General features: G+C 42.4%; 1 protein-coding gene across 4 annotated transcripts; it reads left to right on the top strand.

The window, feature by feature from the left end:
• The first annotated feature begins 2,464 nt into the window (after positions 1-2,464).
• Positions 2,465-14,843, top strand: LOC307044050 (uncharacterized protein). Of its 4 annotated transcripts, none has more exons than XR_013809504.1 (5): positions 2,465-2,972; positions 8,141-8,247; positions 8,638-8,698; positions 9,331-9,454; positions 9,622-10,905. XR_013809504.1 is itself a non-coding variant. In XM_079689078.1 (2 exons), the coding sequence occupies exons 1-2, from the start codon at positions 2,723-2,725 to the stop codon at positions 12,595-12,597; spliced, it is 819 nt and encodes a 272-aa protein (XP_079545204.1). In that variant the 5' UTR covers positions 2,465-2,722; the 3' UTR covers positions 12,598-14,843. The 4 variants fall into 4 exon arrangements, 1 of the variants encoding a protein (XP_079545204.1); XR_013809505.1 differs by having other exon boundaries at positions 8,638-9,061; XR_013809503.1 differs by lacking the exon at positions 9,331-9,454.
• Positions 14,844-16,694: the final 1,851 nt, after the last annotated feature.

Here is a 16,694-nt window from a genome sequence, read left to right as displayed (position 1 = left end):
GGGTTAATGAGTAATTTCCAGAGTGGTTCTCGGAAAGGAAAATGCACAATAGATGCTTTGGTTAGAGCACATATGTCAAAGTCAAGGCCCGGGGGCCAAATCAGATTTAATTTCGGCCCGCAGAATAATTTCTAATCCCTATTAGATCTGGCCCGCCAGATATTGCACACACACCTTCACTCCATCCTGAGGGTCTCCTCAGCTCAGAGCGTGAGCCCAAACATTGATGAACTTGCACCCAAGATGAGATGCCAAGTATCTGAACTAGCATCACAGAGCAGCACACTGAGTTTACATGGATGTTTCCCTCTCACGACAGCAGGGCATGCTTGGTATTTTCTTTGAGGGAAATAGTTTTTTTGAAGCTGTTGTTGGCCTGTGGAAAAATGTAATCATAAGAAATGACTCAAGAAAACTGCAGATAGAGCCATAAGAAATGAATCAACTGATTATTTAATGTTGTTTTTATAGGCAATAATTTAATCTTTGTTAGTTCCATGTTTAATATGTACAATAAGTTCATTTCAATACGTTTTGCAATAAACATTGAACCAGTCCGACCCTCGACTAGTACCCATTTTTTTATTTGGCCCACTGTGTATTTGAGTTTGACACCCCTGGGTTAGAGTAAGCAACAAGGTGAAATAGACCCTGCAAATGAAAGAGAAGATATTTTCCACATGTGTTTGAGAAGATATGCAAAGCTATAAAGAAAGTGGAGAAGTGGTCATACAAATGAAGCTCAGTTCAACCAGGAAGACCTTCTTTACTCATCGATCTCAAAAAGAACGTCTGATCAATTATCAGTGTAGCAGAAATGCTGGCAGTAACAATAGGATTACAGTGGGTTGAAGAGGTCAGACCAGATAGGGTGGTGATATGCACAGATTCATTATCCATATTAAAAAAGCATACAGTCAACAACAACTGTCAGAGAAGACATTCTCATAGACCTTAATCATAGCCTGTTAAGACTTCATTGTATTGTCATACCTTCATCTCCTCTCGTCTGGACTACTGCAATGGAGTTCTGTTCGGGGTCACCAGCAAAGCCCTGGGCAGGCTCCAGTACGTCCAGAACTCTGCAGCCAGGCTCCTAACCCGCACTAAGCCCTGCCAACACATCACCCCTATCCTCACCCACCTTCAGTGTCTCCCGGTCAAGTCACGCATCCAGTACAAACTCCTGCTGCTAAATTACAAATCTCTCCACTCCCTAGCCCCTCCATACATCTCTGACCTCCTTCAGCCCTACACCCCCTCTCGTCACCTGCGGTCCTCCGACAAAGCGCTGCTCTCCATCCAGCGCTCCAAGCTGAAAACATTTGGCAACAGAGCCTTCAGTGTTGCAGCCCCCACCCTCTGGAATTCTCTCCCCTCTGCAATCAGGAATGCAGACTATCTGGAAACCTTCAAAAAACACCTCAAACACCATCTGTTCACTCAGGCCTTTGGCCTCAACTAATATACAGTACCCAGCAACCTGTTCCTGTTTTGTTTTCTTCAGCCTATGTATCTGTATGATTATTATTACTTTTTTTTGTTGTTACTTCCCATTGTAAAGCGTCCTTGGGTTTTGTGAAAGGCGCTATATAAATTGAAATTATTATTATTATTATTATACTGATATTCTTTACAAACTGTGAAGTCCACTGAGACAAATGTAACATTTGTGATATTGGGCTATATAACTAAACATTGATTGATTGATTGATTGATTGATTGACTTCACAGAGGCGGTATAGATCTTCAGTTCTACTGGATGCCTGCACATGAGGGGGTGAAAGGGAACGAGTGTGCTGATAAATTAGGAAAAAGTGTACTACAAAAGGAAATAACATTACCAGTTCAACTTGGAGAAGGAGAAGGAAAAGCAGTACTTAAGAAAAAAGGGATGGAGATCTGGCCGAAAAGGTGGGAGAAAGACCAGAGAGGCAAAGAGTATCATCAAGTTCAAAAGACAATCACAATTAATATTTATCAAGAAAGAAACATAAGGGAGGAAATCATGATAGCTAGACTCAGACTAAATCACACAGTATTGAATGGTGCGCTGTATGTCATGGGGAAAAGTGACAGTGACTAGTGTAGGAACTGTGGAGTTAAAGAAAAAGTAGAACATATCTTATTACATTGTGACATCTATAAAGCTGAAAGAGAAAAACTAAGGGATACAGTTTTAGAGGCAGAGAGGGAGTGGAATGTGGTTGGTATGTTGGGAACAGAAGGAGAGGGAGTAAGAGCTACCAGGAAGGCACTGTTTACCTTTCTGAGGGAAACTGGGGTAGAACAAATTATTTAACATTAGAATAGATCATGGATGATTGTTTTGTTTTGTTTTATTTATTTAATGGTTTCTTATTTTTATTTGTCTTATTTTTTTTTATTAAAGATGGAAAGACAGGATGATTCACACTCATGTACAGTAGGTGGCGGTATGCAACTAAAAGCTGTTTGCGATCCGCCATTAAAAAAGAGAAGAATAATAATAATCTCTTTCTAACCTGGATCGAGGAGGCGTCTCGTCGCAACGGTTCTCTCTCTGTGTGTTCCTGAGAAAGTGTGTGAGCTCCAGCACTACTGATCCATCATCTGTGTGTCTGGATAAACCTCTGAATGGACTCTGTGCTCTTTTTTCTGGAGCGTTTACCTCGGACTATAGGAGCTAGCTTAGCATGCTAGCTGGAAACACGTTAGCAACACTAGTCAGACTGAGAGTTTGATGGAGAGAGAAACGGTGTGTTTAACGGAGTTTGCAGGAAAAGGTGATTTAGTAAACATGAGTAAAGTCCAAATGCTGCTGTTGTTGAAGAAGCAGCGACTCACTGCTGCTGCTGAAGAGATATTTGCTCTGTTTGAAAAAACGATAGCAGAGCTCGAGGAGGAGCTGTCTCTTTCCAAAGAGGAGAACGAGAGACTCCAGAAACTACTGGACGCTGTTTTACAGCCTCAGCTTCGGATACACAGAGCAGGTCTGTTCCCTTTACTCTTAATTAACATTTTAAACCAGGGGTGTCCAAACTACGGCCAGGGGGCCAAATGTGGCCCGCTGGCCATTTTGAATTGGCCCTCAGCTAATTCAAAAAGTATAATGAAATATGGCCCACAAATAAAACGTGTGCATTTCTTATATTGTACTTCTTAAATATATATGTACACATATATTACACAGTAGTATTAGTGTGTTAATTATCCCACTTAAATTAATTAATTCAGTCAATTCATGTCGATAACATTTTCTAACAAATCTTAGTTGTGTGGGGGCACATTATGGGACATAGGCTAATTCACCATGGTATTATTGTGTGTTGCAACACAGCCCGGTGAGTGAAGGTACCGTGTGTAGGTTGTCATACTAGCTTGACATGTAGTAGCAAGCAGATGTACTTACCTTGTCTTCATGCTAATGGAAAATTAAATGTGGAGTCCCATACTGAATACACTGCCTCTGACTCCCTTTCATCAGCTCTACAGTTGATACATAAAAGCCTAATAACTTATTTACATAACAAGCTTGAAATAGACCCTTCATATTTCATGTCATTATAATCACTCTGAGACTTCTGTTTTTAAGGGATGAGCTGCCAACAAGATAAATTAAACCCTATAGAGAGCTGTGATGTATAGTAGGCGGGTTTTTTCTTAAAGCATATTAATGTATCGAGCCTAATTTACCCACATATTGCTAACTTATAACTTAACTGATGAGCTGATGGGGCAAAAAAGTATTTAGTCAGCCACCAATTACGCAAGTTTTCCCACTTAAAAAGATGAGAGAGGCCTGTAATTTTCATCCTAGGTATACCTCAACTATGAGAGACAAAATGAGAAGAAAAAAAATCACATTTTTAAAGAATTTATTTGCAAATGATGGTGGAAAATAAGTATTTGGTCAATAACAAAAGTTCATCTCAATACTTTGTTATATACCCTTTGTTGGCAATGACAGAGGCCAAACGTTTTCTGTAAGTCTTCACAAGGTTTTCACACACTGTTGCTGGTATTTTGGCCCATTCCTCCATGCAGATCTCCTCTAGAGCAGTGATGTTTTGGGGCTGTCGCTGGGCAACACGGACTTTCAACTCCCTCCAAAGATTTTCTATGGGGTTGAGATCTGGAGACAGGCTAGGCCACTCCAGGACCTTGAAATGCTTCTTACGAAGCCACTCCTTCGTTGCCCGGGCGGTGTGTTTGGGATCATTGTCATGCTGAAAGACCCAGCCACGTTTCATCTTCAATGCCCTTGCTGATGGAAGGAGGTTGTCACTAAAAATCTCACGATACATGGCCCCATTCATTCTTTCCTTTACACGGATCAGTCGTCCTGGTCCCTTTGCAGAGAAACAGCCCCAAAGCATGATGTTTCCACCCCCATGTTTCACAGTAGGTGTTCTTTGGATGCAACTCAGCATTCTTTCTCCTCCAAACACGTCTAGTTGAGTTTTTACCAAAAAGTTCTATTTTGGTTTCATCTGACCAGATGACATTCTCCCAATCCTCTTCTGGATCATCTAAATGCTCTCTAGCAAACTTCAGACGGGCCTGGACATGTACTGGCTTAAGCAGGGGGACACGTCTGGCACTGCAGGATTTGAGTCCCTGGTGGCGTAGTGTGTTACTGATGGTAGCCTTTGTTACTTTGGTCCCAGCTCTCTGCAGGTCATTGACTAGGTCCCCCCGTGTGGTTCTGGGATTTTTGCTCACCGTTCTTGTTTCTCATTTTGACCCCACGGGGTGAGATCTTGCGTGGAGCCTCAGATCGAGGGAGATTATCAGTGGTCTTGTATGTCTTCCATTTTCTAATAATTGCTCCCACAGTTGATTTCTTCACACCAAGCTGCTTACCTATTGCAGATTCAGTCTTCCCAGCCTGGTGCAGGTCTACAATTTTGTTTCTGGTGTCCTTTGACAGCTCTTTGGTCTTGGCCATAGTGGAGTTTGGAGTGTGACTGTTTGAGGTTGTGGAAAGGTGTCTTTTATACTGATAACGAGTTCAAACAGGTGCCATTAATACAGTTAACAAGTGGAGGACAGAGGAGGCTCTTGAAGAAGAAGTTACAGGTCTGTGAGAGCCAGAAATCTTGTTTTTTTGTAGGTGACCAAATACCTATTTTCCACCATAATTTGCAAATAAGGTCTTTAAAAATCAGACAATGTGATTTTCTGGATTTTTTTTTTTTCTCATTTTGTCTCTCATAGTTGAGGTATACCTAGGATGAAAATTAAAGGAGAACTTGCACAATTGGTGGCTGAATAAATATTTGTTTTGCCCCACTGTACCTCACCTCTATGAGTGGCCCTTCGTATATTTTTCTGTATGTGGCCCTCGGTGAAAAAAGTTTGGACACCCCTGCTTTAAACTCATTGGTAAAACGTTAAAGTCTTTGGTAACACTTCTTATTATTGCTGGGCAACGATTAAACATTTTAATAAGGCCTGTTAAAAAATATATACATTATATATATATTTCTATTAATTAGGGGTGCACCGAATGGGAAATTCTTGGCCGAAACCGATACCAAAAATAGGAAACAGTTGGCCGAAAACCGAATGCCGAAAGACCGAAAATGATTAATAGAAATATATATATATATAATGTATACATTTTTTACCAATGTTGTTCAGCTGCCTGATTATGGAAAAATAAATGATTATGGCTACACTTAACTTAAATAATAATCACTATTATGGGTCCATAAAACATGTATTCAGCACTTTTGAATGCATACAGTACATTAATTCCAAGTCAATGCATTTTCTTTTCTCTGTAGGATAACTATAACAAAGTGCATTCAGAACAAAGCCAAGGTGCTTTAAAACTGCATAAACATCTAGGCCAGTAGGCCGACAACAAAATAGTGTAAATAAAGACTGTAACAGCCAGGCCTTCAACAACAACAAATGCACCTATAAGTGCATGCATACAAATGTGCAAACTGGATAAATCCACATGAATGTAACTATTTACAAATGAAATTACAATTCAATTTCAAGAATCTGTAAATAAGGCTTTCTGTCCTCATAAGCAAAGTAGTAAACATTGTATAAAGATACATAAAGTGAAACCTGGATACAAAATCCACAATCAATTACAAATTAAATTACAATTTCAAGAATCTGCAAATAAGGTGGTCTGTCCTCATGAGCAATGTAAACCACATTGTATCATTTAGATACCGAAAGTACAATATATTGAACACTGTGCTGCTGTCATTTCCCCCTAATGATAACCTGAGATGGTGAATTATAACTCACAATGAACATTGTTCAGGAAAGTGGGTATAGAGTAGACATGTAGAACTAGATAAGCTTATGATAAGCCAGCCTTGTCTACTTATTAAGGAAAAGTGGGAGGTTCTTTTTAATGAATAGTAGCTTCTCTGCTTTATCAGCCATAAGTCTGCTCCTCTTCTCATCAAGCACATGAGAGGCAGCGCTGAACAGTCTCTCGCTGTCAGTGCTTGTGATTTGATCTTACTCCGCATATTTGTCCGGGTGTTTTGATTTCAAGTGATGGAGTAATCCCGAAGTGGTGAAAGTCTTTGCAGTTACACCCCCTCGAGAAATGTCAGCTGAACACGTTTTACAAATCGCAATCCGCGCCTCTTTCTCTGATATTTTTAAATATCTCCAAGCGGCAGACATGTTGGCTGTGAGCCAGCCGCGAGCATGGTCGCGCGCCGTGCTTGTCACCGCGTTTTGATTACGTCATCACAACAACACGTTAGCTTACCAACGTAATCCTGTCCCCTGACATTCGGTGATATTTTTTCGGTGCTAGAACCCTTTCGGCCGAAAGCCAAAAGGGCCTTTTTAACCATTTTCGGCCGATAATTTTCGGCGGCCGAATATTCGGTGCATCCCTACTATTAATCAATTTCGGCCTTTCGGCATTAGGTTTTCGGCCAACTGTTTCCTATTTTCGGTATCGGTTTCGGCCAAGAATTTCCCATTCGGTGCACCTCTAATGTCTACCGATACCGCTTATCGATCCGGTCCGTTAACGATACTCTTATCGGTTCTTTTGAGAAAAAAAGGTAATGAACTAAACAAATTCTAAATAATGTGAACTCACAGAACTGTACAAAAATACAGTAGTACAGAGCAACACAGGTGGGGCATACAGGTATGCTGCAAAAGGCCTAACGGTTCTTCTGGAGGAAGATTAAGGTATGCACTCTGTGTGTTTCTGCTAGCAACACAACTGACGTGGAAACGTTACTCGTGGATGGGGCTATGGAGCTACCAGAAAGACAGTCAAACGGTTCATTTCTCCGTCAGAATGTGGTGCACTTTTACAAAATGTTTAGATAAATGCTCGTGTTACCCCCCTTAAATGCTAAACTCTTATTGCACTTTTGGCAACAAGCATTGTCCACCTCAAGATGTGTAAAGTTTAACCACACCTTGGAGCACTTAGTTCTCTCCGCCATCTCCGCCGTGTGTGTGTGTTGCATGCATGTAGCAGCCGCGTATGTGTAAACCGCCCCCGCCCCCTCCCCAACAGACGTGGGAGAGAGAGATCTCCCCACCCCCAGGGCCCCCGGGCTTAACAGGTTGAATACCAACCAACTATGTGTTATATGTGCATTATATATTTATGCCGTTAATAGCTGTGCAATATATACCTGGCTGCTAAACTCTAAAAACTGTTACAGGATGTGTATTTTGTAAATTGTCTTAACTTTTTATAATTTTTTTTATTATCTTTTTTATTATATGATAACTTTTTGTTTTTAATTAATACTTTTGACAAATAATCAAGAAACATCATAAATAAAACACTGACGGGGAACATGTTATTGCAGTATCATTACTTTTACATAAGAAGGTGCTGTACATTTTTCTGTTAATACTTGCATACTTTTACTTAAATAAGGTTTGAATGCAGGATTTGTATTAGTAATAGAGTATTACCATTCTATAGGCGTAGTATATCTGTTAACGATGCCAAATACAATTCATTGTTTACATTGCAGCCAGAAGAAAACCACCTTTTTCATTTTTAACTGGAAGTGGAAAGGGGTTGGGCTACATGAGGTGAATAGAGACAACAAAAATATACAATAGGTGGGACCAGCGCCATATAGACTGAGAGTTACGTCATCTCCGTTCACTCCAATGGACCACTTTGTTACAGCAATGGCGGATCGTGGAGCCTCTCAATCGTTCCCCGGAAGTTAGCGCCAAGGCTAGCAGAGCTGTAGAGTTGCAGCATAATAGACCGTTCGTGACGGACTTTTAAAGGTAAGAAGAAGTTTAAAGATTTATATTGCGGATATTATCAGTACATCTGATTCAAATTAACATGTGTATTAAAGGATGTCAGTGGATTATCCCTAAATTAGTAGATTTAGGGAACGTTTACAGATAACAGATAAAGCTAGGATACCGGATCAAGTTAGCAGCACACGTTAAACAGCCTTTTAATTGTAAATTCCGTTCTCTTAATGTCATTTCGTCCAACGTTGTTGAATTAGGGAAGAGGGGCTTCTAAACGGGATTGTATGCGGGGGTGGAGGGAGTTAAATATTAGATAAATATAACTTTGGTGCGTGTAAGAGTGAGTGTTTTTAGCAGAGCCATATTGTGTCCTTGTGATTATGTTGATTATTACCTGTCTGTATAATGTTGCAGCTCAGCGGATTTTGGATTGATGGGAAAGGGAGAGGGACTTAAGTGAGAGTGAAAACACAAGGTAAGTTTAATACTACTGTTTTATATAAGTAAGCATACTAAACATGTATTCTATCACTGTATTATATAAGTCATCTTGTTAGTAACCTACTGTATGGCAGGTGGAGGGGCAGTGATGTTACAGGTGGAGGAGCAAAACTGCAAGACTGCAAACTCAAAAGACAGAGAAATCAAAGTTTGTTCTCCAGAGAAGAGGTTGATTTCACTTCAATTTTTTATTTCACATTTTCTAAAGATGTGGAAATGGCAAAAAAAAAAAAAAACTTGAGAGCTGTAACCAAGACAACTGTAACAACATGAGTAGAGAGCCACCAAGGTTTTTCAAGTCCCTCTCTTACTTCATTTTGCCAACCCAAACTTCCAGGTACATGACGGGACACCTTGCTTGTTTTTGTTGTTTGCGCTCCTCTGGCTGGGTGCTGGCAGGTGGAGGGCAGTGATGTTGGCAGGTGGAGGGCAGTGATGTTGGCAGGTGGAGGGGCAGTGATGTTACGGGTTGAGGGGCAGTGATGTTGGCAGTTGGAGGGCAGTGATGTTACGGGTGGAGGGGCAGTGATGTTACGGGTGGAGGGGCAGTGATGTTAGCTGTTACACACCAGGTTCAAACTTAACACATTGCATCCTTCTTTGCAGTGTCCTTATTCCTGGAAGGGGAATCTGCAATTCCTGCAGAGTTTTGTAACCCGTTGGTCCGCACGCAAAGCGAATTTTTAAAGCCTTCTTAATCGTCTCATTGCTCCATTTCATCCCCTTTGTGGTGAGTCTGCCTAATGCCTTAAGTTGGTCTTTTGAAAACGTTCTCTTATATTTCTTGTCCCTAATTTTCATTGTTTTCTTGAGAGCTGCATTTTCCTTCTTGATTTTTCTGAGTGCAGCCTTTGCTTTTTTGGTCATTCCTTCTTGGCTCTTTAATTTTTTTAATAGATCTGTTTGACTGGCTGCTGGTTCCCTCATATGCTGACTGGCTGCTGGTTCCCTCGTATGCTGACTGGCTGCTGGTTCCCTCGTATGCTGACTGGCTGCTGGTTCCCTCGTATGCTGACTGGCTGCTGGTTCCCTCGTATGCTGACTGGCTGCTGGTTCCCTCGTATGCTGACTGGCTGCTGGTTCCCTCGTATGCTGACTGGCTGCTGGTTCCCTCGTATGCTGACTGGCTGCTGGTTCCCTTGTATGCTGACTGGCTGCTGGTTCCCTCGTATGCTGACTGGCTGCTGGTTCCCTCGTATGCTGACTGGCTGCTGGTTCCCTCGTATGCTGACTGGCTGCTGGTTCCCTCGTATGCTGACTGGCTGCTGGCTGAGTGGGTGGTGTCCACCCTCCCCGTCTCTCCTCACTAGCCATGTCCTCTCTTTCTTCACCCTCACTTTCCTTTCTCTCAGTCTCCTCATCCCTTCTTTCCTCAATCTTTGAGACTAATGTAAGTAGAAGACATGGCACTGTAAATTTTCGAACATTTAAAATATTATACCACTTAAAAATAAGAAATATTACTTTTGTTACTAAGAGTTCATACTTATTATACCTGTGTCACCTTTCACACTATAGCTGTGATCATGAGCTATGGGCTTTGTAGATACAGGTCCCGGGGTGAATCGTGGTGCAGGGACCCTACTCTTTTTGACCACAGGGCAATGCACGAAGATGGTGGGTATAGCCTCTGCTCTCAACCTAGTCTTGCCCTTTTTTGTCTTGACAAACTGGTCTGCATCAAAATGTGCCTGCGGAGTGACTTGAGGTTACTTCACACACAGAACAACTCAGTTTTGTCTGCCCACATACATATTCCATAGTGGTTGAATACACAGTATTAGGAAACCCTTTATACTTACTGGACATGTTATACTCATTACATACTGTATATAAAATATGACCAAGAATGTGACAACTTTATAGAATTCATATCACATCTGTTACTGACGCCATTTGTCATACTTTGTTAAACTCACAAATAATAAAGTTCCATAACTTCAGTTGGGAACAAAGACCACACCTTATCTCCCCAAGGCAATTTCCCATCCAATAGGTGTGCTATATAGGTGTGTATAACCCTTTCTCCTGTCTGTTACTCCCTCTTTCAGCACAAGAACCAGAGGGGGATTCAATGGAGCCTGAATACCTGCACTGAGACCCTCACCCTGCACCCTGAGTCTCAACTCTGTTTTTCAAGCCTTTCCCTGTTTTTTTGTATTAAACAAAACATTAAGCTTTCCCAATGGTGTGGTTTTTGTTTTGTGAAAAAGTGCAAATGCAGTGTTTGTATATAATTACCTCACATATTTTGTTGCTGTTGGTCGTGAAATTGCTCCTGCTGACTTGAGCCAGCCATTTTTTCCTCCGCTCTGTGTCAGTGGGGGAGCCGTACATTCGTACTCCTTTCTCTGAGCGATTTGAGCATCCCCAGGCAGCACAGCAAACCATGGTGGAGACTAGGAGGCAGCACAGCAACCAGGACAACACGGAGGAAAAGGCACAGACAAACTGCATGATATGCTATTCAATGTTTATTGAATTCCATGTATTTGCAATGGATGTTCCTAAAACAACACATTTAACATCATCATCATCATGCTGCTGCTGCTGCTGCTGCTGCTGCTGCTGCTAGTCCTTTGATAGTCTCCTGTCCTTTCTGAAAGTCATAAAGATGACATTAGTCATTTAGATAACTTGTGTCCTCAATTACCATGGGATTACTGAAACTACCATGAATTTAAGAAAATGGTAGAAATTAATCTAATCTCAATTTTGAAGCATTCCTTTCGATCCCCTCCCTCTAAATATATCAATAAACATTAGAAAGTGATGCTCCTGACTACCATACAAGTTTAAGAAGATAATATTAGTTTGAAAGAATTCAAAGCTATAAATAAACAGCAACAGGCTCTTTAACCAAGGCACTGTTAGCCTAACATGAAAACTAGTTGTTCACACTAATCCTAATATCACTTAATATTAGCAAATTCTGTTTTATTTTTTAAAACATATTGATGTAAATACATACACATATCGATTTGTTGTATAAATATTGCAAATCAAAACCTTTATTCACTAATAATTACCAAAAATCGTAGTTCTATCTCCTGTTATCAATGCATTCACATTGCCCGCCATGAACTTCCGGGGAACGATCCTCGTCTACATGAACCACGTGACGATAACCGTTTTTGGACTTCCGTTGTCGTAACTCTTCTATCTATATGGCGCTGGGTGGGACTAAGAAAGATGATATGAAAGTGTAAAAACAAAGGCATTAATTAGGGCTGCAAAATGTCTCCCATTGTAATGGTGATTAGATTAACAGTTTTTTTCCGACGGCGTTTCCTGTTTCCTGCAGATGTCCAGCTGCTGGTGGTCGTTAAAGAAGAGCTTCTCCCTGACCAGCAAGAGTGGAGCACCAGTCTGGACCAGGAGGACCCAGAGCCCCTCCCACACATTAAGCAGGAACAGGAGGAACTCAGGATCAGTCAGGAGGGAGAGCAGCTTCAGGAGCTGGAGGAGGCTGATATCACCAAGTCCACTTTCACTCCTGACCCTGTGAAGGGTGAAGATGATAAAGAGAAACCTCAGTCCTCACAGCCTCATCAAAGACAAACTGAACACATGGAAACAGAAGCTGATGGAGATGACTGTCGAGGACCAGAACCAGCCAGGAACTCAGAGAGCAGTTTACAACCAAAGACTGAGGACAACACTGGAGACTCTTCTGAACCTGACAATGAAGACAGTGCTGATTGGAAAAAGACCAGAGAACCTGCAACAGGCTCAAGCTCACTGAGAAATAGACATGAATCTGTAAGTGATTCAAGCCGTAGTGCTGAAAATAAACCATTCAGCTGCTCAGTCTGTAAGCAAGCTTTTTCACAGTGTATGAATGTAAAGGCACACATGAGAAAACCCATTTAGCTGCTTAGTTTGTGAGAAAGCTTTTTTACGCAGTGAACATTTAAAGGCACACATGAGAATCCACACAGAAGAGAAACCACACAGCTGCTCAGTCTGTAAGAAAGTGTTTTCACAGAATATACATTTAAAGGCACACATGAGAATCCACACAGGAAAGAAATCATTTAGCTGCACAGTTTGTGAGAAAGCTTTTTTGCGGAGTGGACATTTACAGGCACACATGAGAAGCCACACAGGAGAGAAACCACACAGCTGCTTAATCTGTAAGAAAGCTTTTTCACAGAATATAGACTTAAAGAGACACATGAGAATCCACACAGGAGAGAAACCACACAGCTGCTTAATCTGTAAGAAAGCTTTTTCACAGAATACAGATTTAAAGAGACACATGAAAATACACACAGGAGAAAAACCCTTTAGCTGCTCAGTTTGTACCAAATATTTTGCATTGTGTGGACATTTAAAAAAACACATGCGAATCCACACAGGAGAGAAACCACACAGCTGCTCAGTGTGTAAGAAAGCTTTTTCACAGAGTGGAAATTTAAAGACACACATGAGAGTCCACACAGGAGAGGAAATATACAGCTGCAATGTTTGTGACAAAAGATTTAAATGGCGTAGTGATTTAAAAAGACACAAGTGTGTTGGTCGTCAGTCCTCACAGCTTAATGAAATTCAAACTGAGGATAACAGAGGCAGAGCCTCCAATCAGCAGGTCAACTGAACACATGGAAACAGAAGCTGATGGAGAGGACAATGAATAAGTCTTATGACAGTTCACACATGAGAATAATCTGACTGACTGGATTAACATTGTTGCACAACATTCATATAAGACTTAAATGAACTCCATCTTTATCAACATAAGTGGACAATATGTTTAATGTGTTTGTCATTCTGATTTTCTGATTTATACGTTAACCACTGACTGTTGATGAACCATTTCATTTTGGATTGAGGGTACCAAGTTTCCATATAGAGATTAGGGGTGTTGAAAATAATCGTTTCTACGATGCATTGCGATGCAGACGTGGACGATTCGGTATCGATGCAGTGACGGAAGATAATCGATTATAGCGTAGTAACGTTGCTTCCTGATTTTCCGGCCGCGGCTTTACTATAAGGTTTTTTCTTCTGTCACTTTAATATCAAATCGGTCGGTGACGCAGAGATCAGGGAACAGACGTGACAGCGGCACAGCAACACCAAACACGGAGCAGTCTGCTTTATCCACCAACAGAAGAACACCAGTCCAGAACCAACAGCAGAAGGACCTGCTCTGAATCACTGCGTGTCGCTGTGGCTCAGACACACAGGGATTTATGTTTTTCAAAAATAATCGCGTTACAATCATGTCAGGTTTTTGGTAGATTTAATTAAGTCTTGGATTGGAGAGTATGAATGTCCTCTAGCAATTTTCAGACGATATATAGGTGTGTAAAGTTTGTGAAGGCAGGAGGAAAAAAGCTTCCGCGATCACTGTCTCCTCTCCGTTCCTCCAAACCCCGCCCCCTCCCTGAAAATAATGAGTGACAGGCTGATAGTAACCTGATAGAAACTTTATTATTCACTTAATCACTGAGATATAATGAAGCTAACTTAATCTCATACATTCATGGGATTGATTTAACAGTAAGACAGAGAATGTAAGTGTGCACCCACATGCAGTATTTTTGTTTGTATATGCTATTGTAAATACTCCTGTTGTCTAGTGTGTTCAGACTCCAGTCCTGTGTGTGATGCCACATTCAGTGTCCTTTTTTTAACAGAAGACTGTTGCTAGAAGCTGCAGCTAGACTGCAGAAGCATTTTTTGTTTGTTTTTGAGGATGGAACAACTTCACACACAGATATAGGGAGGCTAGACCTATACAATTCATTTATTTTGGTTTATAAATTAATGTCAAGACATTTATGTTATTGATTTCTGAAGCACTTTCTAAATAATGAAAAGAGAGTTCATATGTATTTACTGCATGTATGCATTGATGAAAAATAAGCCATGTGCAGTAATATAGTAAATTGAGGATTCAACGCATTGTTATGAATCGTGATGCATCGGGATATCGAATTGAATTGAATCGTTGACAGGATAATCGTAATCGAATCGTGAGACCAGTGAAGATGCACAGCCCTAATAGAGATATAGGATGATTTGATGTATTGTTCTTTATTTCTAAATGTTTTGTATCATTGCTATCCTGTTAATGAGCCCTGTTTTTCATAAATGTACCTGTTATCTGATTGTTGTTGCTTCTGTAACTGTAAGGGAATACATTTACCTATTTTGTATCCTGATGCCCTAATGCCGTTACATGTAATACGTTACTCTCTAAGCCTGATTTCACCCACCTGCAACCGATTCGCTAATAATCACAAATGTTCATTTCTTTGACCCCTTGACAAGACTATTTCTTGTTTAATAATCGTGTAAATTATGTCCCGTAACTGTCACCACACTAACCCCCCCAGAATTCACTCATACAGAAAGTATGTGCGGCGGGGAGGAACGACAAGCCGACCACCCAGACTCCGAAGAATGGGAGCCGGGGAGGCGATCTCTGAAGGGGCGGCCGCTGGAAGAGATGGGACCGGAACCGCAAGCCCCAATTCTGTGACAGGGGTTGAGGCCGTGGGGCAGCCCCGTCGTGGAGTTTGAGCCAGCAACGCCGGCTGGTCCAAGTCCAGGTGAGCAGCCTTCACCCGGTCCACCGAGACGTAATAGGCTCTGCCACCCAGGTCGACCACCAAGTGCTTGTCCCTGTGTTCCAAGACCAGGAAAGGCCCATCGTAAGGGGGCTGCAGGGGGCCTCTGTGCGCGTTGTGTCGGATGAAGACATGCCCCGCTGAGCGGAGCTCCACAGGAACCCGGGACACCTGAGTTCCGTGCAGAGCAGTGGGGATCGGAGCAAAGACCTCAGCGGCGTCCTGCAGTAAAGCGCGCTGGGCCGTCGCAGACCAGGGAGCCGATCCGTTGAGGAGGAAATCCCCCGGAACCCTCAGCGGCTGACAGTAGACCGTCTCGGCCGTGGAGCACTGCAGATCCTCCTTAGGCGTGGTCCTCAGGCCCAGCATCACCCAAGGCAGCTTGTCGACCCAATTACCGTCCGTCAGGCCGCCTTGAGGGCCGCCTTCATGGAGCGATGGAACCGTTCACATAGGCCGGTAAGCGGTAGTCCTGTGAAGCTTAACCCCCAAACCACTCGCCACGGTGTTCCAGAGCTGGGACGTGAACTGCGAAACCCCGGTACGAGGAGATGTCTGACGGTGTGCCAAACCGACACACCCACGTCGCAATGAAAGCCCGGGCTATGTCAGCCGCCGATGTTGACACGAGAGGGACCGCCTCCGGCTAACGGGTCGTCCTTTCCACCATGGTGAGGGGGTAGGAAAAGCCCTGAGAGGAGGGTAATGGACCAACCAGGTTGATGTTGACGTGGTCAAACCTCCTCTCAGGCACCAGGAAACGCTCTAAAGGGGCCTTTGTGTGGCTGTGCATCTTAGCGCGCTGACAAGCCACGCACTCATTCCATTGCATTTTGCTGACGCTTTTATCCAAAACGACTTACAATAAGTACATTCGACCGGCGAAGATACAACCTTGAAGAAAACAAATTCATATAAGTACATCAGGTTTCATAGAGCCAAACATTTCAAGTGCTACTCAACTGGCCTTTAGATAAGCCAGCCCTTTATTAGTATATAAGCGCTTTGTTAGTAATTCTATCGCTCGAAGTGGAGTCGAAAGAGAGGAGTTTTCAGTCTGAAGAAGATGTGTAAGCTTTCTGCTGTCCTGATTTCAATGGGGAGCTTGTTCCACCATTTTGGAGCCAGGATAGCAAACCCACGTGATTTTGCTGATGGGAACTTGGGTCCCCCTCGCAGTGCGGGTGCAGTGAGATGTTTGGCTGATGCAGAGTGGAGTGCACGTGCTGGGGTGTACAGTTTAACCATGTCCTGGATGTAGGAAGGGCCAGATCCATTCACAGCATGGTACGCAAGTACCAGTGTCTTGAAGTGGATTCTAGCAGTTACTGGAAGCCAGTGAAGGGAGCGGAGGAGCGGCGTGGTGTGGAAGAATTTAGGAAGGTTGAA

This window comes from Notothenia rossii (assembly GCF_949606895.1).
Source record: "Notothenia rossii genome assembly, chromosome: 6".
Classification (NCBI taxonomy): Eukaryota; Metazoa; Chordata; class Actinopteri; order Perciformes; family Nototheniidae; genus Notothenia; species Notothenia rossii.
This window is presented reverse-complemented; position numbering and strand designations above follow the sequence as displayed.